General features: G+C 43.3%; 1 protein-coding gene and 1 non-coding gene across 2 annotated transcripts in view; one reads left to right on the forward strand and one right to left on the reverse strand.

Moving 5' to 3' along the window:
* The window catches only part of LOC132596387 (synaptic vesicle membrane protein VAT-1 homolog-like), a 125,815-nt gene extending 114,220 nt beyond the window's left edge, over positions 1–11,595 (reverse strand). Inside the window, exons 1-2 of the mRNA XM_060293416.1 lie at positions 11,469–11,595; positions 6,923–7,138 (exon numbers count right to left, since the gene is read on the reverse strand). Coding sequence (XP_060149399.1) covers positions 6,923–7,138; positions 11,469–11,576 — 324 coding nt within the window. The 5' untranslated portion in view covers positions 11,577–11,595. The remainder of the gene's footprint in view (positions 1–6,922; positions 7,139–11,468) is intronic.
* LOC132596390 (small nucleolar RNA SNORA15) lies at positions 8,136–8,289 on the forward strand. Its single transcript, XR_009562476.1, has one exon. It is a non-coding gene; the product is annotated as a small nucleolar RNA SNORA15 (small nucleolar RNA).
* Positions 11,596–20,990: the final 9,395 nt, after the last annotated feature.

Below are 20,990 nucleotides of genomic sequence, written 5' to 3' on the forward strand. Positions count from 1 at the left end.
GAGCACAGGCTCAGTAGTTGTATGGCACACGGGCTCAGTTGTTCCGTGGCATGTGGGACCTTCCCGGACCAGAGCTCGAACCCGTGTCCCCTGCCCTGCGTTGGCAGGCAGATTCTTAACCACTGCGCCACCAGGGAAGCCCCCATAATCATCTTTTAAAACACCATACAAAAACTGAGATAGGTATTATACCCATTTTTAACAGATGAAGAAACAAGATCCAATGAAGTTAAAGTGCTTGTTCAAGGTCTCTCACCTGGCAAATAGAGAAGCTAGGATGAAAACCAGCTCTGACTTTGGAATCGGGTCCTTAAGTTCTACACTGTCTTCATAATTAACTTGAATGCTGCCTTTTGGCCCCTTTCTTCCTCCATTTCCTCTAGAAATATTTATCAGGTAACCCCAGTGTGCTGGGCAGTGGGCTCTGTGCTCAGGATACAGGGATGAAGAGATCGCACCATCCCCGCCTTCGTGGACATGGCAACCTAGGGCTTATTTCCAGCTGGACAGTTAACGTCAAGGGCAGCTTCAGCACTAAATCTGCCTGATTCTTTGAAAGGATGGTCTTGTCAACAGAAGATGCTCCCCTCCTCCTGAAGATAGCTCTCCTGAGTAACCCCAGGTTGTCCTCAGCTCCTCGGGAAGGAAGCTCACCAACAAAACCCACAGCATGGAATCCATTCCACTCCATTCTAAGCAGAAGCACGATTGCTCTGAGCATGGCCTCCCAGTACTTAAAAACGTAGCCTCTGTATTCAAAGAGACCCAAGTTCACATGCCAGTTCATCCTCTCCATGGTTGTGTGACCTGAAGCAAGTAACTTAACCTCTCTGTGTCTCAGTTTCCTCTGTTGAAATGGGGATGTAGTAGTATCTACCTCACAGACAGTGTATGGAAATTACTGGACTCCATCTATTTTAGCTTTTATTCCCTCATGAGCTGATACATATGTTCAACAAATATTGAGCGAATGAATCCTGTCTCAGAGGCCTAATTTAACCTTTATAATATCTGTAATAAAGACAGTTTCTTTGGCTCAGTCATGACTCAGTCAAGGAGTTAAAAGCAACTAGAATAAAGATCACGTGAGGCTTTTGCGGACATAGACCAACCTAGCTTGGAAGAAATGTTTTTAGATATATTCTTTCTTAACCAAAGGCATATTGCTGACTTGTGAGGAGTCATGCACTGGCCAGCATCAGAGATTTCTGGAAGCAGGGAGGTGGGGCCTTGGTCCATGACACGTCTCTGCAGCATCTTTGACATTTAGGAGGGTGAGGACCTGTTACCTGAGGTGAACAGTTATGGAATAAGGGTCTTAACCTTCCCAGGGAGCCCCCAGGCCACAGCCCTTCCTGCTGATGCCGAGAGGCAGTTAATCCTCGTCTCTTGGATTATTCAGGAAGGATATGACAGAGGCACTTTGTCCTCTTTAAATTTTCAGAGGTTCTGTTTCCTAGCGTTGCAGGCCCCTGGGGACCAGGAGGTCTTGCTATAGTGAAGACTCTCTTGTCCAGGGCACAGGGTGGGGCAGGCAGAAGACAGGAGAGGAGGTGCAGACGATTCCGAGGCCACTGCTGTGGGCTAGTCTCAAGAGCACTGGATTGGGAGTTCCTGGCCCTGGATTTTAAGTTCACATTTGAGCTTTTCTCCTAATGGACGTTGCAGCCTTGGGAACAACACTGAAATTCTGAATCTGGGAAATTACGATAGCTCATTTTCGCTGGGTGTTTATCACGTGCAAGCACTGCTCCAAGTACACGAGTGCCACCTGAGGCTAGCCCTGATGTCACTCCACTTTACAAGTGAGGAAATAGAGCCTTAGAGGGCTTGGGAAGATGGAGCTGGGATTAAGCCCAGGGAGTCTGGCTCTAGAGCTTGTGATCTGAACTCTTCACTGCCACGTACTCTCCCACGGGAAGGGTTGTTATGAGGGCTAGATGAATAACGTTTTCAACAGCTAGTGTGCAACAAAACTTGGTGTCTTTGTCTCCTTCCAGCTCTGAGATCTCATGCATGCGCCCTCTAGTTGGAGTGCTGAAGGGTACAGACTGAGCATAGCTGTACCATGGGATGATGGGGGGTGGTGAGACAGCCACAGGGCCATGAAAAGGAGGCCACATTCAATTAATAATGCAACTGGATGCAGACAGAAAACTCAGAAGAATATTCAGAACGCGGGATGGCATGAGCTAGACCGCCAAAGATTGCTTACGAGACTGAAATTCACAAGATCCCTAGGAAGGAGTTTTTTTCTGAGATTAACTCAATCATGGGGCCCTCCTTAGCTCAAAAAATAGCTTTTCTAGAACATAAAAAAATGGCTTGCAACAGCTTTTGATTCACAAACGTTTACTGCATTTATGATGTGGCAGGAATGAATCACAGGATTTCAAACGTGAGGCACCTGGAGAAGACTTAACCATGATTTGGGGGTCGCTGACTTGTAGCTGGGTAGATGTTGGTGCTGTTCATGATCAGCAATGGTTTTGTTTTCAACAAACTGTTCTCCTGTAGTGATCTTGCAGATGGCTGTGTCTTTTCTGCTGACATGGAGTGACTCTCCAATATGTCCCATTCCTCCACCACACTAAGGATTCCTGCCTACCCCACGCTTTCCCAGGTTCGTGTTAGGATGGTGTATGGTTAATGATGTATGGTTAAGCCATTCAGGAAGGACCCCCAACGCATGAGCCCTTATATAGGGTCGGGGGGGCGGGGCTCATCATGCACCCCTGTAGATTCTGGCCCTCCCTCTCTGGTAGCTCCTTGGAAGTGATCTGAATGACACTGGGAAATGCCGCATCCATAATGAATAGAATTTAATAATTGAGTAGTAGCCATTTAACTCTGTCAGAAAGTTAAATTCTGCTTTCCTTTCCAAGATCTGCGGCCCATCTCTGTTCTCTCTGTTCAGATGAGATGATGAAAAAGGTCAAAGGGCTCTGAAAGCCCGGAAAGCATCAGATGTCAGACATGGATGCAAATATCCACACAGTAACAGTAAGGTTATTCTCCAGAAATGGAGCACACCCCCAGTTAAGATGCTCAAGGCCATGGCAGCTTGTTAATGGGATTGGCAGCAAAACCCTCTAAGGGAGTTCCTGACAAGAGCCCCACTTGCTTATGTATTTTCTTACTTTTCCTTTATGAGATTGTGAGGAATCTTCAACCAGGTTCTAAAGATTTCATTAGTGGCGTTATTGTCTTACACCATCTGGCCGTGCTACTGTCAGAGGAAATCAACAATGTCTTCAGAGATGTGACAGAGCAGTGTTGACACTTGGGCAGTTCCAATGAGAAAGTGACTGGCTTTGGATTGAATTATTTTCCTATAATATATTAAAGTTTCCTTCCATATTACAGTTTAGGGTGGCATTTCTCACTTCCTATCTGCAAATATCCCATCACAGCCTTTGATAAAAATCAGACAGAAGTCTTGGTGCCATTACAACTGCACACTTTATATGAACTCAGTTTAGGAAACTTTATCCTAATTAGGTTGAACTTTCTTTGTCATCATCATCAAATTAGGAAACATGTACCCAGGCCATAGTCTTTGGCTCTTTGAAATGTCTGTAGTTGGCACTAAGGTAGAAGATGAACAAATATATGTTGAATGAATGAATAAGTGAAGGAATGAATGATTGGGTTGTCAAGTGGAAAGAGAATAGATTTTAGAATCAGCCAGATTAGGGTGTGAATCCTAGTTCTGTTACTTGTTACTTGTGTTTTCTTCAGGCCTCTGTGGGCTTTCCACACTGGGAAGGGAGGCAGCCCAGAGAAAGTGGCTGTATTCGTTTTCTATTGCTGCTGCAACAAATTACCACCAAGTCCATGGCTAAAAGCAAATAAACAAAACCAATTTATTCTATTAGAGTTTACTGTAATAGGATAAGTAAGAATGTAATCTGTATTACATTATATACAGATGTATTATATTACAGTTCTGGAGATCAGAAGTCCAAAATGGTTTTTTGTTTTTTTGTTTTCTGGCCACGCTGCGTAGCTTGTGGAATCTTAGTTCCCTGACCAGGGATAGAACCCGGGCCCCCTGCAGTGGAATCGCAGAGTCGTAACCACGGGACCGCCAGGGAATTCCCCAAAATGGGTTTCACTCGGCTACAATCAAGGTTTTAGCAGGGCTGCGTTCCTTCTGGAAGCTCCAGGGGAGAATCCCTTTCCTTATCTCTTGCAGCATGTAGAGACTGCCCACATGTCTTGGCTTACGGTCTCTTCCTCCATCATCAAAGCCAGCAGGGTAACATCTCTGAATCTCTTTCTGACTCTCCTCCCTCCCTCTTCCATCTTTTAGGACCCTTATGGGTACGTCGGACCCACCTGGATAATCCAGGATAGTCTCTCCATCTCAAGGTCCTTTCCTTAATCACATCTGCACAATTCCTTTTGCCATGTAAGGGATTAGGACATAGATATCTGGGGGGTGTGTGTGGGGGGAAGGGAATCATCCTGCCTACCACAGCAACCACGCCAGACCTACCCAACAGTGATGGGAAGCAGCTCCACACCTCTCCAGGGTATCACAGATAATGCATAAAAAGTACTCCCCAGGGAGCTCCCCCCATCATGAGAGCTGTGGCTGGCTGTCTTCTTGGGAGGAGTCTAGTTCTGCCCTGGGGTGACTCGCTGGTCTTTCCACCGTGGGGTGGTGAAATGGTCTGGGCTCCCTTTAGAACTTGTTGGGTTTTGTAAGACAGTGTCAATTCCACCTCAGCTTGCTTAAGCATTCACGTATGTGGTTATGCACTTGGCCAAAAAACTTTCCTCTTAGGGAAACCTTGAACTCTGTGCGCAAAACCACTTAGCAAATCTTGGTTGGAAAAATGTTATTTAAGGAGACCCACCCACCTGAAAGCTGGGCATTCCAACCACACCCTTCAACTGTCCATGGATTAAGCCAGACCACATCCTTCTTGGCCCAGGGTATTTGCTTTTGCTAAATGTTGCATTACTTCGGTGCTATTGGACTACATTACAAGCACACCATAAGGAAAAGCATCACAGACATTGCATTTATTATAACCGTTTTGTTGATGGATGTTCATTGCTTGTCAGCATAGATTTCTTATGAGAAACCACAGAGAAAGATTCCCCCAGTCTTAAAACCCAGTACTAGTTATGGTTTTCCTAATAACTGGTTTATTTCCATCAAATGAACATTAGTGCACGTGACTGGTCATTTTTCTCTTTGCACAACTCACTATTAGGAAGCAAGAGCCTTCAACAAAGCTTTAGCACATCAAAGCCCACATTACATGCGGCAGCTTAGTTACCTACCCTCACTGTCCCTTCTCCCCAGTTCCTTCATCTGTTTCACGTTTTATTTCTTGCTGTTGTACCGTCTGTGAGCTTAGAACAAGGCATGATAAGAACTTTTGTTATTTTCCAAGACTTTTTTTCTCTTCTGTGAGACCCATGTCCCTGATACATTTCTCTTGGTTCCAAGAACAAACTCAAACAAACAAACAAAATCAAAACATGAAACGAAACATCATCAGTGCCAATGTTTCAACATGGACTCTCAGCAGAACTGAGTCCAGCCCCATCGTAAAGCCTGGCGCTTATGTTGATAATATGAAAACAGGTCTCTCATGCTTTGTATGCTGAGCGCACCGAGCTCATAAATGCCAGCATTCTAAATGGCTTGCTTGCTGTTAACAGATTCAGTGGCACCAAAATCCATTTCTTTTCTGAGGGATATTTTAACTCTTATTGTATCTTTACTCATGGTCAAAAGACATTGGCAAATTTGCTAAAGTGATTGACGGGACTCCTCTTAAAGCATTCCTAAAGTGTCACGTCTCTGCCTTCACATTTTTGTATGTGAGCTTGTCTTCTTGGAAAGGAAAACCGGAAATGTGCTTAACACTATGTAGGGTTTTGGTAGTTGTAGAAAGCCAGGATTAAAAAAAAAAAAAAATCAATGTTAGTAGAACCTCCAGTGAAAACATCAAGACACACCTAACCTAAGAGTTCATCTCTGAGTTCATCAAACCACAGAATCCCCAACACCAAGAACCTCTCACACAGATACTGGATGGTGTATCTGGACCTTCTCTTTTTAATCTCTATTCCCATAAAGTCCAAGACATAGTATGTATTTGATACATAATTGTTGAATTAATGAGTAATGTCTCCTACTCTCAAAGAGTTCTCCTCCAACCCCAGTAGACCACGATGGGAACACAGTGCTTGCCACGGGACAGCTGTGCAATACATATGGAGTGACTGGTACCGAGACCCATCCAAACCATGGAAGAAACCTATGCCATCCCTTAGCTCCAGAGCAGCGATTTTAATTTCCATTATTTCCCCCCTTGTCAAAAACACACCTTACAGATGACATTCACGTAGGCAGCCACTCTCATGGGTAGACTTAGGTTAAAGTGTAATTCCTGTTGTGCTAGGACAATCTCTGTCTACCTCTCTCCCACTCAAGAAAATATATCAGAACACAAATGAATAAGGGCGCCATTACTATGGGAAGCGTCACGAATTCGTGGCAACTTATTGGAAAAGTAAATCATCCTCCGTTTTGGTGTTGCAGCTAATGTTAGTAGTACACGACTTACGAAGCGGCTCGCGACGATTGACGTAACAGCTCACTGAGATACCAAGAATGAGAGTGCTTCTCTACAGAATCCATCTCTGAGACACACTGAGTCCTAACACGCCATCTTGGAGACCTTTCCAGACTCCAGGGAAACCATCCCTGAGGCTCATCCTACCCCACACGCAATCCTCTGTACAAATTCCACCATCCATGTGAGCTTCACCAGAACCATAGCGCTCATCCCTACGAATGGACACAGCTCACACAGGAATCTCATCATCAGCTGGGCGTCACTGCACTTCCTCCATCCTGACCCTGGGGAGGAGGCCTCACAAGCAGCCCACTTACCACGCCACCGCCAGCAGAGTGCACGAGCACAGACATCCCTTCTCGCAGGTTGGCAACTTCAAAGAGCATCATGTAGGCCGTGACAAAGTTCACAGGGAACGCAGCGGCCTCGGAGAAGCTCATGTCATCTGGGACCTTGTAGACGAATTCCACTGGTGTGCAGACCACCTCTGCCCAGGCATTGTAATTGACAAATGCCATGACACGGTCCCCGATCTGGGAATAGGGAAGCACAGAGTTAGTGGAGGTTTCTTAATCTTTTCTGAGAGATTTCTCAAATATTCTTAAGAATCTGACGAAAACTAAAGAGTCCTTCCCAGTAAAAAAAGAAACCCCAAACCCTCAAATATGCACACCTTCACCTCACCTGCCTTTCAAGGCATTTGTGGATGCTTTTTTTTTTTAACGAGAAACAATTTTTAGAATTTATTTATTTATTTATTGGCTGTGTCAAGTCTTAGTTGCGGCAGGCAGGATCTTTCATTGCAGCACGCGAGCTCTTCATTGTGGCACGTGGGCTTCTCTCTAGTTGTGGCACACAGCCTTCTCTCTAGTTGTGGCGAGTGGGCTCCAGAGTGCACAGGCTCAGTAGTTGCCGCACGTGGGCTTAGTTGCCCCGTGGCATGTGGAATCTTAGTTCCCCGACCAGGGATCAAACCGGTGTCCTCTGCCTTGGAAGGTGGATTCTTAACCACTGGACCACCAGGGAAGTCCCTGTGGATGCTCTTGAAGTCCATCTGTGCAAGCTTCCCAGGGGCCATGGAAGCCAGGGACTCTACCCCTCTTCTGGAGCATAAATGTATCGATACAACGTGCATCACATCACATGCCGTGGAATGTTAGTGTTGGAAGGTCATATTACTGATTTAACCTCTCATCTAATCTCCCTGTTTGGGAACTGGGAAGGTCAAAGGGGCTAGGAGTCAAATCTACTCTCAGCTATTCTCTCCCACCCCATATAGATTCCTTGCCAGGTTAGTTCACTGTGGTATTTGCATCAATGGATTACCGATTACATCGGATGTGAAACGTGGTCCATCAGAGGAGCCATGTAAATCTAAGTGCAAGAGATTGAACAAGAGCAGCCAGGCTTAGAGTGAACTAGGAAAATGCCATCGGGTGTGAGGAATAACAACTAACGTTTATTGCACACGTATTATATGGCAGACATTGTCCTAAGGCTGTCACATGCTTTACCTCATGATTAGATGAGGCAGGGCTGAATACTGGGGGTTTTTTTTATCAGTGGTTTACATAGCCAGACACCATTCAAAAAAAAGAAAAAAAAGCAGTCTTCCCTTTAAAGTGGTTATAATCATATGCTAAGTTTTTTTCATAGCATATCATTATTAAAGGTAAATACGAAGTAAACTATCACTGATGGCTTACACGAGCTGCCAAGTGCTAGTTCAATTGAACCATTCTGCTATTTGATGTTAGTTGCTTATACTATAACTTTTAAATGCAATATTCAGATTGCTGTGGTCATAGTGATTTCTCAGTAAATTAACGGCTTTCATATGTGTGTGTTTTAGTGTATATATATTTTTATGATCGACTCGACTGTTTTATTTTCTTTCTAGTTTAGGATTTCTCTTTCACCCCTGCTCAAAAACAACAACAAAAGCCTCCTGTGAGATGGGTTTTGTTACAGCACCATATTACAGACGAATGATCATAGGTTTTACAGACATTTAAACTGAGGCAAAGAGAGATGAAAGCACATGCCCAAAGTCATGTAGCCAAAGAGTAGCTGTACTGGGACGTGAATCTAGGTAGGCTGACTCCAGATACAAATAGTTAATTCATTACACCTAAGTGCTACAAAGAAGAAATAAATTTATATAAGGATGTACAACAGGGGAACCTACCAAGTCTGGGAATATTAGTCTAACTCTTTAAGTCTCAGTTTTCTCAGCTTTTAAATGGGTATAATATTAGGAACAGGTCCTTATGGAGATTAAATGACATAATATGCATGCAATCCACTTGGCACTGTGCATGTAAAACGAGGAGAGAACAATTAATGCTAACTCTTAAAAAGAACAGATTGGTTCCTGATCTCATGGATTTCACAGTTGAATGATCAAAAGCTAAATATCGACCCACTGAGTTTCATGAAGCAGAGGAACAGCTGTCTAAGCGTTAAAAACCAAATGATGATGTCAGGAATATCATCTCAGATGCCCTAGCTTGGACCAGAGGATCTCTAGAGTCTAACACTGGCATCCTAGTTTGCACAGAATCATGCAAACCCAAAGATCCATAACACCACAGAGCAGCTGATGGCCTCCAGTGTCAACAGAGTCTATGAAAAGAGTGTTTCCACCACCTTGACAGCGATGGTTGTGCTGTCACAGACCACCTTGACGGTGATGGTCATAGCCAGCCCAGACCACCTTGGCAGTGATGGTCGTAGCCATCCCAGCAGGGTTGACTGCTCCAGACTTCTTGTTTCACTATCAAAATGGCAAAAAGAGGACCAGCCATCAGATCAGCAGCCCCAGTCTCAGAGTCCAGCGGTGGGGAACCTTTTTTTTTTTTTTTTTAAACATCCAATTCACCTCATTACTTGATTCTGTTTAAAAAAACGAAATTAGTCCTGGGCGACTAAGCCCAAATGATTCCTTTAGTGCTGAGCCTCTGGCAACAACTTTTCAAGGCTCCCTTCAATCCGTCAAGCCAAGAGCTACTCAGTGTGTTGCCGTGTGGAATCCCATCTCCAACATGATTGAAAGTTTTAAGTCAGAATTACAGAGGGCCTATTAGTATTGATTTTCTCCCAAATCACACCCTGACTGGAAGGCTGTAGGTGGCTGCTTTTGTTTGTTTGTGCAACTGAACGTACTGGAGGAGGGTAGAGGGGGTGATGGATCGGTTTGACAAATAGCAAGTCAGGGCTAACTAGCAGAAGAAAGATCACATGTAAGGGAAACAATACAAGTAATCAAGCAGTGATTCCTCCCTCTACACTAAGGCCAACAACATCCTTATCTGCTGTTACAGTCTAAAATGGTGGGTTATTTATCCAGTGCTCAAGATGAATAGCGCAAACGGTATGAACTGTTCCTTTGGGACCACGTGGAGGGGCGAAGAGCAGATCATAGCGCTCACGTGCAGCACTTTCAGGGAGAGATGGTGCTGCCACGTGAGGTTAGATTGCTTACCTGGGGACAGAAAATGTAAAGTCATAGGAAAGAAAAGAAAAAGCGCATCTACTGCTCTCTCAACGTTTTTCTGCCACGTTATCTGGAAACCACCGGCAAAAAGACGGATGAGCGGGATGAGATTTCCAGACGTTCATCGTAATGAATCGGGAGCATATTGATATTTTCACAGTATGTTGAGGCTCCGAGGCACCGAGAGCTGAGCAGCCTCAGAATCAATTCCAAGGGCGCATTCTGGCTTTGCCTTTTATAGCGCTTCTCTCCCTGTGTTAACTGTCGCAGTGGTTGCAGGTGGAGAACAGAGGGAAAGAGCGTGGGACTGCAGGAAGAGTAAAGAGGCTCTGGTGATTTGAATCCAGCTGCAGCTACTACTTATTATCTTTCTGACCACATGGAAATTACTGAACCCTTCTGAACTTCATCTCTAAGGGGATAACAATATTTACCTTGCAGGCTGAAAAACAGTAACTTCCCCATGTTTCTAGTTATGGTAGATTCTCAAATGTGAGGTCCCTTCATCTCTCCGTGGGAAGCATTTAAAGTCGAGCGAGAGCTCTTATGCCTGATTTCCACTGTTTTTTCTTGCTCCAAACTACCGCAATTTTGTGCAATTGATTTGCCCATAGTTTTTCAGTTTTTATAGACAAGATCCTACTTGATTTGCATGATAATGGTAGGAAGGGTCATACATCTTTTCAGCGATAAAAAAAAGTTTATTATGCGGAATTTTGAACATGTACAAAAGTAGTCAGAATAATATAATAACCCTTTTTATCCCTTGCCCTGCTCCCCAAGCCACCAGCCCATAGCCGATCCTGTCTCATTGTCAGTCACCTCTCCCCTTCGGCTTTAAAATCCTCATCCAAAAATGCCACTTTCCCAGTGTCTGAAATAACGATTTATAAATGATCGCTTAGATGCATCAGCTAAGTAGGTATTTAAAGGAACCCAATTATAAAATACAGAGGCTACTTCTCCCCAACTTTTGCGTTTTGTAGTTGACTTTTGAGCCTGAAGTGATGAAATGAGAGCCACGGATAGAGAGAGGAGGGATGTACACTTAGTTAATACAAGGCCAAATTCATAGCTGTATTAATTTTAATCTTATTAATAACTGTATAAAATGAATAAAGGGGATGCTAAGGTTTCCCCTGGCCCCTTCACCAGACCGTTGCCAGGAACAACAAGACGGTACATGGGAAAGGTATGAGACGTTTGGAAAGTCCTATCATTTACAACCACTGTTAATAAACCCAAATAATGAGACAATAACAATAAGACACGTTATAGATTATTTCAAACATATCTTGCATACTCTTTTATTATCTTAATGGATTCCAGATAGATATCATCCTTTCAGTCAGAAGTCAAAACATTACCTCGAATCCTTTAACGCTGTCTCCCAGAGCTTCAACAATCCCAGAACATTCAAATCCTGGCACCAGGGGGGTCTTGGGAGGGTTGTCGATATTCCCTTGTCGCACCATCAAGTCAATGAAGTTTAAACCACTGTGAACAGCAAACATGAAAAAAGAAATTCACAATGAGATCCGAAAGAAAGCACTGGCTTGAGTTTTCTTTCCTTCCCATTCCCTCCCTTCGCCCGCTCCCCAATTCCTCTCTCCTTTCTTTTTAAATTTTCTGATGAAACATGCCTAATAGTAATGTTACTTAGCTAGATGTCACCAATAAAGTAAAGCAGTGATCTTTCTAGACAACTAATGCTTTCCCAGCCCTTCAAATGGCAGTTGCAGAGTTCACGCTCTAATTCAAAAGAGAGTCCCTTTGCTCCCACTCAGAGCCTCCTTAGTCTTATTTTAAAAGTATGTATTAACCAGCCTGGTCATTAGCTGTTCTAGCAGTTAATCAAGGGTAAAAAATATACTAGGAAGAGGTTATAAGAAGACACATGGAAAGCAGCCAGACACAATGGCCATCCGCCATTGTGTGAAAAACAAAGAGAAAAAAGACCTAACCTAAAAGGTCTCAAAACAACCGTCACACCTCAACCATCCCATCGACTTACATGAGCGCCGAGCCATAAACGGTACCCATAATGGTGACTATGAGCCATTAAGAGACCACATTGGGTCCAGCTGCAGGAGGGTGACTCGAAGAATATAGGTCAAAGTGAGGGACCAATGGGGATGGGAAGACTGGAGGGTTCATTTCAAAAACTTTAGTTACCTCTGGCTGAGAGAAGTCATTAGGTATTTTCTACAAACATATTACTTTTGAAATAAGAAAGTTATCATTAAAATATATCAAAGTCATTGCCTTGGAAAACCACATACTTGATTCTAATGATGCTACCAATGCTCTGAACTGTTGGATTTTTTTCAAGAGCTGCAACTGGGAATTGCGTCTAACACCCGTGAACTAATCAAGTGGGAACACATATCTCACTCAACATGTATTTTTTCCCACCAGCTGTGGTTCTAATGTACTGCCTGTTTTCATAAGCTGCCATCTAGGAAAGACACGGGTTATAGAAACCAAACTCCTCGGTTTGGCCCAAGGCCCGTTAGCGTCCAGCCACAGCTTCCTTTTCAAGTAAGACGCGAACTCTTTCTTAAACACAGGTGGCCCATTTCTTCCTTGGCCTCTTTGGAGCCAAGGAAGCATCTAACTCTACCTACATCCCCTGGTCTCTACTTATCAGTCTCACCCATAAGGAATGGGTAAGGGCAAGGAGGATGGCTTCCTTGAAAGATGGGTTCAAGAATCATCCCTTTTTTAGGTTTTTCTGGACACAAATGAGGCAAGATGCACATATCGCCCCACTGAAGTATCCCTAACATGTACCTTTTCTGAAGGCAGCTGCATGCCTCGTATTTCTTTGCTTCCAGAACACGTGGCATACATTATGCCCACAGCAACACAGTAGGGACTCACGCAACATCCACTGAATGAAGGAATATTCATGAATATCCCAAAAAATGTGCTGCCAGTTTGAGTACTAACTCCTTTTTTAAAAAATGTATTTATTTTATTTATTTTTGGCTGCGTTGGGTCTTCCTTGCTGCGTGCAGGCTTTCTCTAGTTGCGGCGAGCAGGGGCTATTCTTCATTGTCTTGCGCGGGCTTCTCATTGCGGTGGCTTCTCTTGTTGCGGAGCACAGGCTCTAGGCGTGCGGGCTTCAGTAGTTGTGGCTCGCGGGCTTAGTTGCTCCGTGGCACGTCGGATCTTCCCGGACCAGGGCTCGAACCGGTTTCCCCTGCATTAGCAGGTGGATTCTTAACCACTGCGCCACCAGGGAAGTCCCCTAACTCCTTTTAAAAAGCGGCCAAGGGATGCTCAGCGTCTTGGACACATTCCTGAAATGTATGTGTAGACTTCCAAAGGTCCTGCTTAGATGGTTAATAGTTCTTAGGGTCATTTATTAACCAAAATATTCTCCAATAATGTGGCCAGTTTTTTAAGAGCTCGGGGAGATCTGGGCACAAATCTCAATTCCATGACTTCTCCTTGTGTAACCTTGGCTCAGTTACTCAACTTCTCTAAGCCTCAATTTCCTTGTCTGTGAAATGGGGGCTATGGTAGCACCCATGCCACAGGGTTGTTAATAAGAGTTAAGCATTAAGAATGGTGCCAAGTACATAGTAAGTACTCAATAATAATATCTGCATCTTCTGTTAAGAAGAAGGCTGACGTGTGAGATACATTTTAGGAAGATTCCCATTAAACAAGAGTTACAAATAGTTTCAGAGCTGAAGTGGGAAAACTTCAGGTATCTGTAAGCTTCACTTCTGTGAAATAGTCCATTTTCCGACACAATCAAATAAATAAAGCATCGCTGTATAACAATAAAAGGAATTTCTACGTCCCAAGTCAAACACCCCATCTCATTTCACGCATATTTCAGTTCACTGTGTTATATCCTCTGTGTGAAAACTTAGGATTTCCCAAGACCCTGATGGAAAAATGCCAGAAGAAATGACTCAACAGTGCCGTAAACGTTCCAGCCCCTGGAGAAGGCTGCATCCTAGATGCTTTCTACGCTGCTCGATACGGCGGCCAATCTCCATCCAGCGTGAAGTGGGCCCAGTGATTGTAGACGGGGAGCCAGCTACTTGATTCCAGCGAGAAGGGCTAAGGCAGACCTTATAAAATCCTGTAGCATCCCATTTTGTCAGTGAGGCATGCAGTGATTCTGTCAGGATCGTGGAGAATGCCAGCCAACTTGAGGACAGAAACATGAAGGAGGTGTATCCCAGGGGACAGAGGACGGGTCATTGTTGTTCATCTCAACACACAGAGGAGGTGAACAGTTGTTAATGAAGTACCCTTATGTGTTGCATCAGACCTGTTTCATGGTGCCTGCCCACACACCTCCTCCTGATATGGACCTATCCAGCATTTACTGAGGGTTCAATTCGTGGCAGAAACCATGCTAAACACTTCCCTTTTGTTATTTAAGACTCAATGACACTCCTACGAGGTGTGAACTATCATATCCATTTTTTAGATGAGGAAACTTAGACTCAACAAGATTAAGTTACTTGTGTAAGGTCGCATCTTTAGAAACTGTCCAAGTCAGGATCCGAATCGAAGCCAAGCCTAGAAACTGAGCCCTCACAGATGACGCCCTACTCCGTCTCTAAGGAAACTTCAGCCATGCCCTTGACGAAGGGGCACATCCAAGGGACCAGGTTTATGACTTCTTGTCTCTTTGCCCACTGATTGACCCAGTGGTGGACCCAATGTTGGAGGAGTGGCCACTCACAATCTAAGCAGGAGCCCATTCAGTATAAAGTAAATGAGCTGGCCTGAGAACTGGACGTTCTCTCAAAAACTATGAATTGGGAAACATGCATCAGGAGAAAAACTTAGTACCAGAAAGGATGTCAAAAAAATAGAACTGAGCTGGGTCACAGAGCCAACCTAACAGGCTATACCAGGGTGAGTTATACACACCTCACTGCTGAGTTATCAAGGATGGAAGGGTTCAGTCTCTACATGTGGTGAAACCCAGCCCCACATGCCTCCTGCCCTCAGATATCCAAGAGTTCCCTTGATACTTCACGCATGTCTTCATAATAGGTTATATGTGTGGTCTCTGTCTCATGAAACCAAAATACAAATGAAAACAAATACCATAATCAATAACCCTAAATCACCCACTGGACAGCCATTACTGACCTCATTTTTTTTCTTTTTTCAAACAAAACCAGCAACATTGTTTCGAGATAATAAGTTCTTTGCCCAAGGCCACACAGACAATGAATGGTGAACCCATGAACTTAAACTTGGGTCTATCAAACACGTTTTTTCTCCGAACACAACAGGAAAACACAGGGGCACATCAAGCCATACATCATCATAATTATAGTGTCCAGTATTCGCTAAGATAATTTGATTTTTCACCTGGAAATTTTGAGGGGGTAGCAATGACTATGCCTGATGACTCAGGCCCATATCAGGGGTAATTGGCAAATGTCTCTCTTACCTAATTTTTACATGGCTCTTAAACATTTGAGAGCATTGCAAAAAGAAATACTGCTGCGAAGCGCTTGATGTAATGGTCTTCTAAGTGATCCTATGTCTCTCAAATATTGGTATAATTATAAAAATAAGGCTGTTTTGTTTCCCTCCCACACTAAATTATTAGTCAAATAATAGGCTTAAAGGGTTATTACTGAGCCTTAGCATCCTGAAGGAATGAAGGCCGAGGTATGAGAAAGGGACCCTGAAAAACTCAAAACACAGAATGAGGGAGGTACAGGGAAATTTGGAAGCAGTCTCTTTAAAAAATAACTCATCCATTTGCATAGCATAGTGCAGTTTATAATGTGCTTTTATACACATCTCATTAAACCTTGTAACAATCCTAGAAAGGCAAGAAGTGCAGATATTATTATTCCCATTAGATAGATGTGAATGTTGAGCCTCAAATAAGAAAGCTGGCTATGCCAAAGACAACACAATCAGTCCATGGCAGAGCTGAGACTTGAATCAAGATCTTCAAGCTCCTTGCTTATCTTATACCCCGTGACACCATGAAATCTGCAACGCAAGTAAATTCAGTGTGACTAAAATCAGTAATGTCAAGAATCAGGGGCAAGAAGACTAAGAGAAAAATGGTGGAAGGAAACAGATGCAGGGTGCGTGGGTTCCACTTCCTGCACTGCCATCAGTGCGCTGCGGGACCTTGGCTCCGTCTGTGAAGCCCACTCCCCCCCGGCCCCACCCCAGCTCTCACACTCTGTTTGCTTGGTGGTTCTTTATCCTGTGGGCTCTGCTTCAAATATTATCAAAATCAAAGCTGAGGTAGAGAGGAAGAGATGCTTGGTGGTCTTGGTAAAAGACACTGACTTGGGATGCTCAGATTCTATCTAGAAGCTGAAGGAAGGCAAGCTAGCCTTGGCGTCTGTACTTTGTTTTCTATTGTCTATGAAGTGATGGATGTCAACCCTGTAAAGTCTCATGGGAGATGTCTAGCTATTTTCATTTTATGTTCTACTAGACTCAACAAATGTTGCTTACTTGATGATGATGCTACAGGTTGGGTATTAAGGTATGGACCATTTTCATCTCCATTTTGTTCAGGAGGATGGTTAAGCCTAAAGAAGATATAGTACCTTGTACAAGGCCCTATTGTAGGTACCAGAACTGGGGTACAAGCCCTTTTTATATGGCTTCAAAGTTTGAGTTTCTGACCACTAGGCTGTCATTCTGTTACCTATAAACCATGGTAGGCTGCTGTGTATTCTTGTCCCCAAAGCTCTGGCTTGAGCTCTGTTAATTTCCATTGGATATGCTAATAATATCAAAGAAGACATAATTTATTTCTTTTTTTATTGAAGGATAGTTGATTTACAATGTTTCAGGTAGACAGTAAAGTGATTCAGTTATACATATACATATATATATTCTTTTTCAGATTCGTTTCCATTATAGGTGGGTCCTTGTTGTTTATTTTATATACAGTAGTGTGTCTTTGTTAATCCTAAGTTCCTAAATTTATCCCTCCACCACCCTTTCCCCTTTGGTAACCATAAGTTTGTTTTCTATGTTAGTGAGTCTATTTCTGTTTTATAAATAAGTTCAGTTGTGTCAATTTTTTTTGGATTCCACATATAAGTGATATAATATGGTATTTGTCTTTCTCTTACTGACTTACTTCACTTAGTATGATAATCTCTAGGTCCATCCATGTTGCTGCAAATGGCATGATTTCATTCTTTTTTATGGCTGAGTAGTATTCCATTGTATGTATGTGTGTGTGTATGCATATATATGTATATATGTATCTTCTTTATCCATTCATCTGTTGATGGACATTTAGGCTGCTTCCATGTCTTGGCTATTGTAAACAGTGCTGCTGTGAACATAGGGGTTCATGTATCTTCTCGAATTATAGCTTTGTCTGGATATATGCCCAAGAGTGGGGTTGCAGGATCATATGGCAACTCTGTTTTTAGTTTTTTGAGGAACCTCCCTACTGTCATCCATAGTGGCTGCCCCAATTTACATTCCCACCAACAGTGTAGGACGGCTCCCTTTTCTCTATACCAGCATTTATTGTTTGTAAACTTTTTAATGGTGCCATTCTGACCAGTGAGAGGCGATACCTCATTGTGGGTTTGATTTGCATTTTGTTACTAATAAGCGATGTTGAGCATCTTTCCATGTGCCTGTTGGTCACCTGTATGTCTTCTTTGGAGAAATGTCTATTTAGGTCTTCTGCCCATTTTTTGATTGGGTTGTTTGTTTTTTTGATATTGGGCCGTATGAGCTGTTGGTATATTTTGGAAATCAATCCCTTGTCGGTTGCATCATTTGCAAATATTTTCTCCCAGTCTGTAGATTGTCTTTTCGTTTTGTTCATGGTTTCCTTTGCTGTGCAAAAGCTTATAAATTATTTCTTAAAGGACACCACTAAGTGGATGACAGAGGAATCAGCCCAGTTATAGTTTATTAATTTTCCAATTTGAGATAAAGTTGGCCCAGTGAAGGATTTAGCAAAGAAGAGGCAAGTAGATATGGAGAAGGTCCCCTTTTATTTTCCAGGTGAAAGGAAGGCAGGGGTGGCTCATGGGAAAGGATTTTAGATCTCTTGCCGTCTTGTTCCTCCCTCAGATCATCAGTATCCTCAGCATGGACCACAGGAATCCAAACACTCAGACCATTACACGAAGAACTGTATGATGAAAACCTTCCTCTTCCGGAAGACTGCTTCTTTACTGATGCAGCTCAATAGAGCCCAATCATATATTTCGATTTCACACTCAATAGAAATCCCTAATCTTGCCCCATCATTGGTTCAATTGGGAGATACATGGCCAAAGAAACAACCTTCAGTAACCCACTGTTTTACTTACTGAAGGGATATTGTTGAACCCAATATTTGTTAAAATACACATTCTCTTCTTTATGAAGACAGGGAATTTTTCCTCAAATTTCAGCACAAAGGTTGTTTGTGTGGCTATTACAGGCCCAGTGCAGTGTAGAAACTGATTATATTTCTTTCTTTGCATTGGCTACTAGGAAGCTCTGAACCAAATTTGTAGCACCCCTCCCCACACACTGCAGAGCTTTCTGGCATTCATTCTCTATGTTATCCTAACACTCAACTTCATCTTAACTTTCTGAATGCTTTGGAGTTCCCATTAAAATAAATCTTAAACTCTATTAGATTCGATCTCAAACTTGACTGTGCATCAGAATTCGCAGGAGTACTTGTAAACGCACAGATTACTGGGCCCCATCCCTGCGTTCCTGACTAAGTAGGTCTATGGGGGAGGTCCAAGAATTTGTATTTCTTTCTTTCTTTTTTTTAAAATTAATTAATTAATTAATTTGGCTGTGTTAGGTCTTCATTGCTGCACGTGGGCTTTCTCTAGTTGCAGCAAGCAGGGGCCACTCTTCGTTGTGGTGCACGGGCTTTTCTTTGCAGCAGCTTCTCTTGTTGCAGAGCACAGGCTCTAGGTGTGCAGACTTGCATAGTTGTGGCACACAGGCTCAGTAGCTGTGGCTCGCGGGCTCTAGAGCGCAGGCTCAGTAGTTGTGGCGCACGGGCTTAGCTGCTCTGTGGCATGTGGGATCTTCCCAGACCAGGGCTCGAACCCGTGTCCCCTGCATTGGCAGGTGGATCCTTAACCACTGCACCACCAGGGAAGCCCCAGAATTTGCATTTCTAACAGATCTCCAGGTGCTGCTGCTCCTGGTCTGGGAAGCACACTTAGAGAATCGCTGCTCTATCTATTTCTTTTTAAGCTATTTCAAGCTGTCTTTGGAATGAGACAAGGTAAAAATTAATAGATGATGATTAAATAGATAAGAAAATGAAAAGCTCTCTCATCCTCTAGGGCAGTTGAATTTTTTGATCCTAGTCCAAAGAATTATATTTACTCATGTTAAATGTGGTCTTATTAGATTAGATTCATCATTCTGATTTGTCTGGCTCTTTCTTGGATCCTAATTCTTTCATCCAAAAAAATTGGCTTTTCCTCCTGGATTTGTGTCCTCTGAAAATGCAGTTATCATGCCATTGATTTTTATGTCTAAATTGCTGATTAAAATATCGGATAGCAAAGTCATTCCCTCCACTGCGCACCTCATCTCATCTCTTCTCGCTACTCCAACCATCACTCCAGCAATTCTCCCATCTCTTCTACATCATCACTGCTCCGGCCTCCACTACAGGAAAGCTAATCAAAACGTGGTCCATGCACGGATGCCGGTCTTTGAACTAGTCGCTGTTGGTCGGGAGAAGATGTGTACGGAAGTTGAGAATAAGCATTCAGAAACTTTTAGAAGATTTTGACAGAGTAATTTTGTTTATTGAAGTTAATCACTTAAAAAAAATGTTGGATAGGCTGTCACGTTCCAGGTTACTAAGGGTGTTTGTGAAGCTCACAAAAGATGTCATGGAGGGAATTCAAGACGTAGGACTAGCTGACATTTTTTAAGTTTCTTTAAATCATGACCTCTATGATTCTCTGAAACATCTCCAAGATACTTTGAATTCATGTTAAACAAATACTGTATTAAGACCGTGAGCCTCACCCTGTGAGCGACGGCAGTCAGTACCCTCCCCCAGCGGCAATAACTGCGGACCACGTGGGTGCAGGCTGACCAAGCTTCAAGAATAATCATTTTCTGGATGCATGTCAGGATCATCGTGGTGATATATATATTTTAAACGTGTACATCCTGGCTCTAGCTTTGAGAGTCTGTTTCACCCAAGCACACATTCTCACGTGCCATCAGCACTGAGAAAAATTGCTCTAAGTAGCCCCAAATCAGCTGTTTCCAGAAAGAAGACTGTTCAAGAAGAAATGGACCCTTTCTGAGACCGGTTCTCATATAGGGCTTTGTGATGGGTGGGGCGGGGGGGCCCAAGAAGCTAGTAGAATCTCTAGAAATCCCCATTATAATTTCTCAAGTGATGGGGCATGGGGAGAAAGGACTTATTGGTGGTGAGTCATTGTAGTAGATAACATGTATGTGGTGCACGCTGTGTATCAGGCATGGTGTTCAGTGTTTTATGAGTGTGATATTTAATTTTTCCAACAACCATAACAAGGCAAAGAGGTACACGACGTTACCTACATTTCACAGAGAACAAAACGGAGGCGCACTGAGGTTTACAAAGCCAAGGGATGAAAGCAAGTGATGTCTCCAGAGGCTACTGCCCTTTGCTTTTCTTCTGAGAGAGCATCACTCAGTTTTCCCAGTTACAAAGAGGGGACTTCTCGACTCATCTGTCACATTAAGCACTTACTATATCCCAAGCAGACACTTAGTATTGGATACCCACAGTTAACAGGGGGTTCAGTTTCTCATGGGGAAACAGAATCATGAAAGCTGCTCACAATGCGGCGTGATGAGTGGTTTTACAGAAGTGTAGCCAGAGAGCTCACCCGGTCACCCGGAGATGGGCTCACAGACAAGAT

This window comes from Globicephala melas, unplaced genomic scaffold, assembly GCF_963455315.2.
Source record: "Globicephala melas unplaced genomic scaffold, mGloMel1.2 SCAFFOLD_253, whole genome shotgun sequence".
In the NCBI taxonomy this organism is placed as follows: Eukaryota; Metazoa; Chordata; class Mammalia; order Artiodactyla; family Delphinidae; genus Globicephala; species Globicephala melas.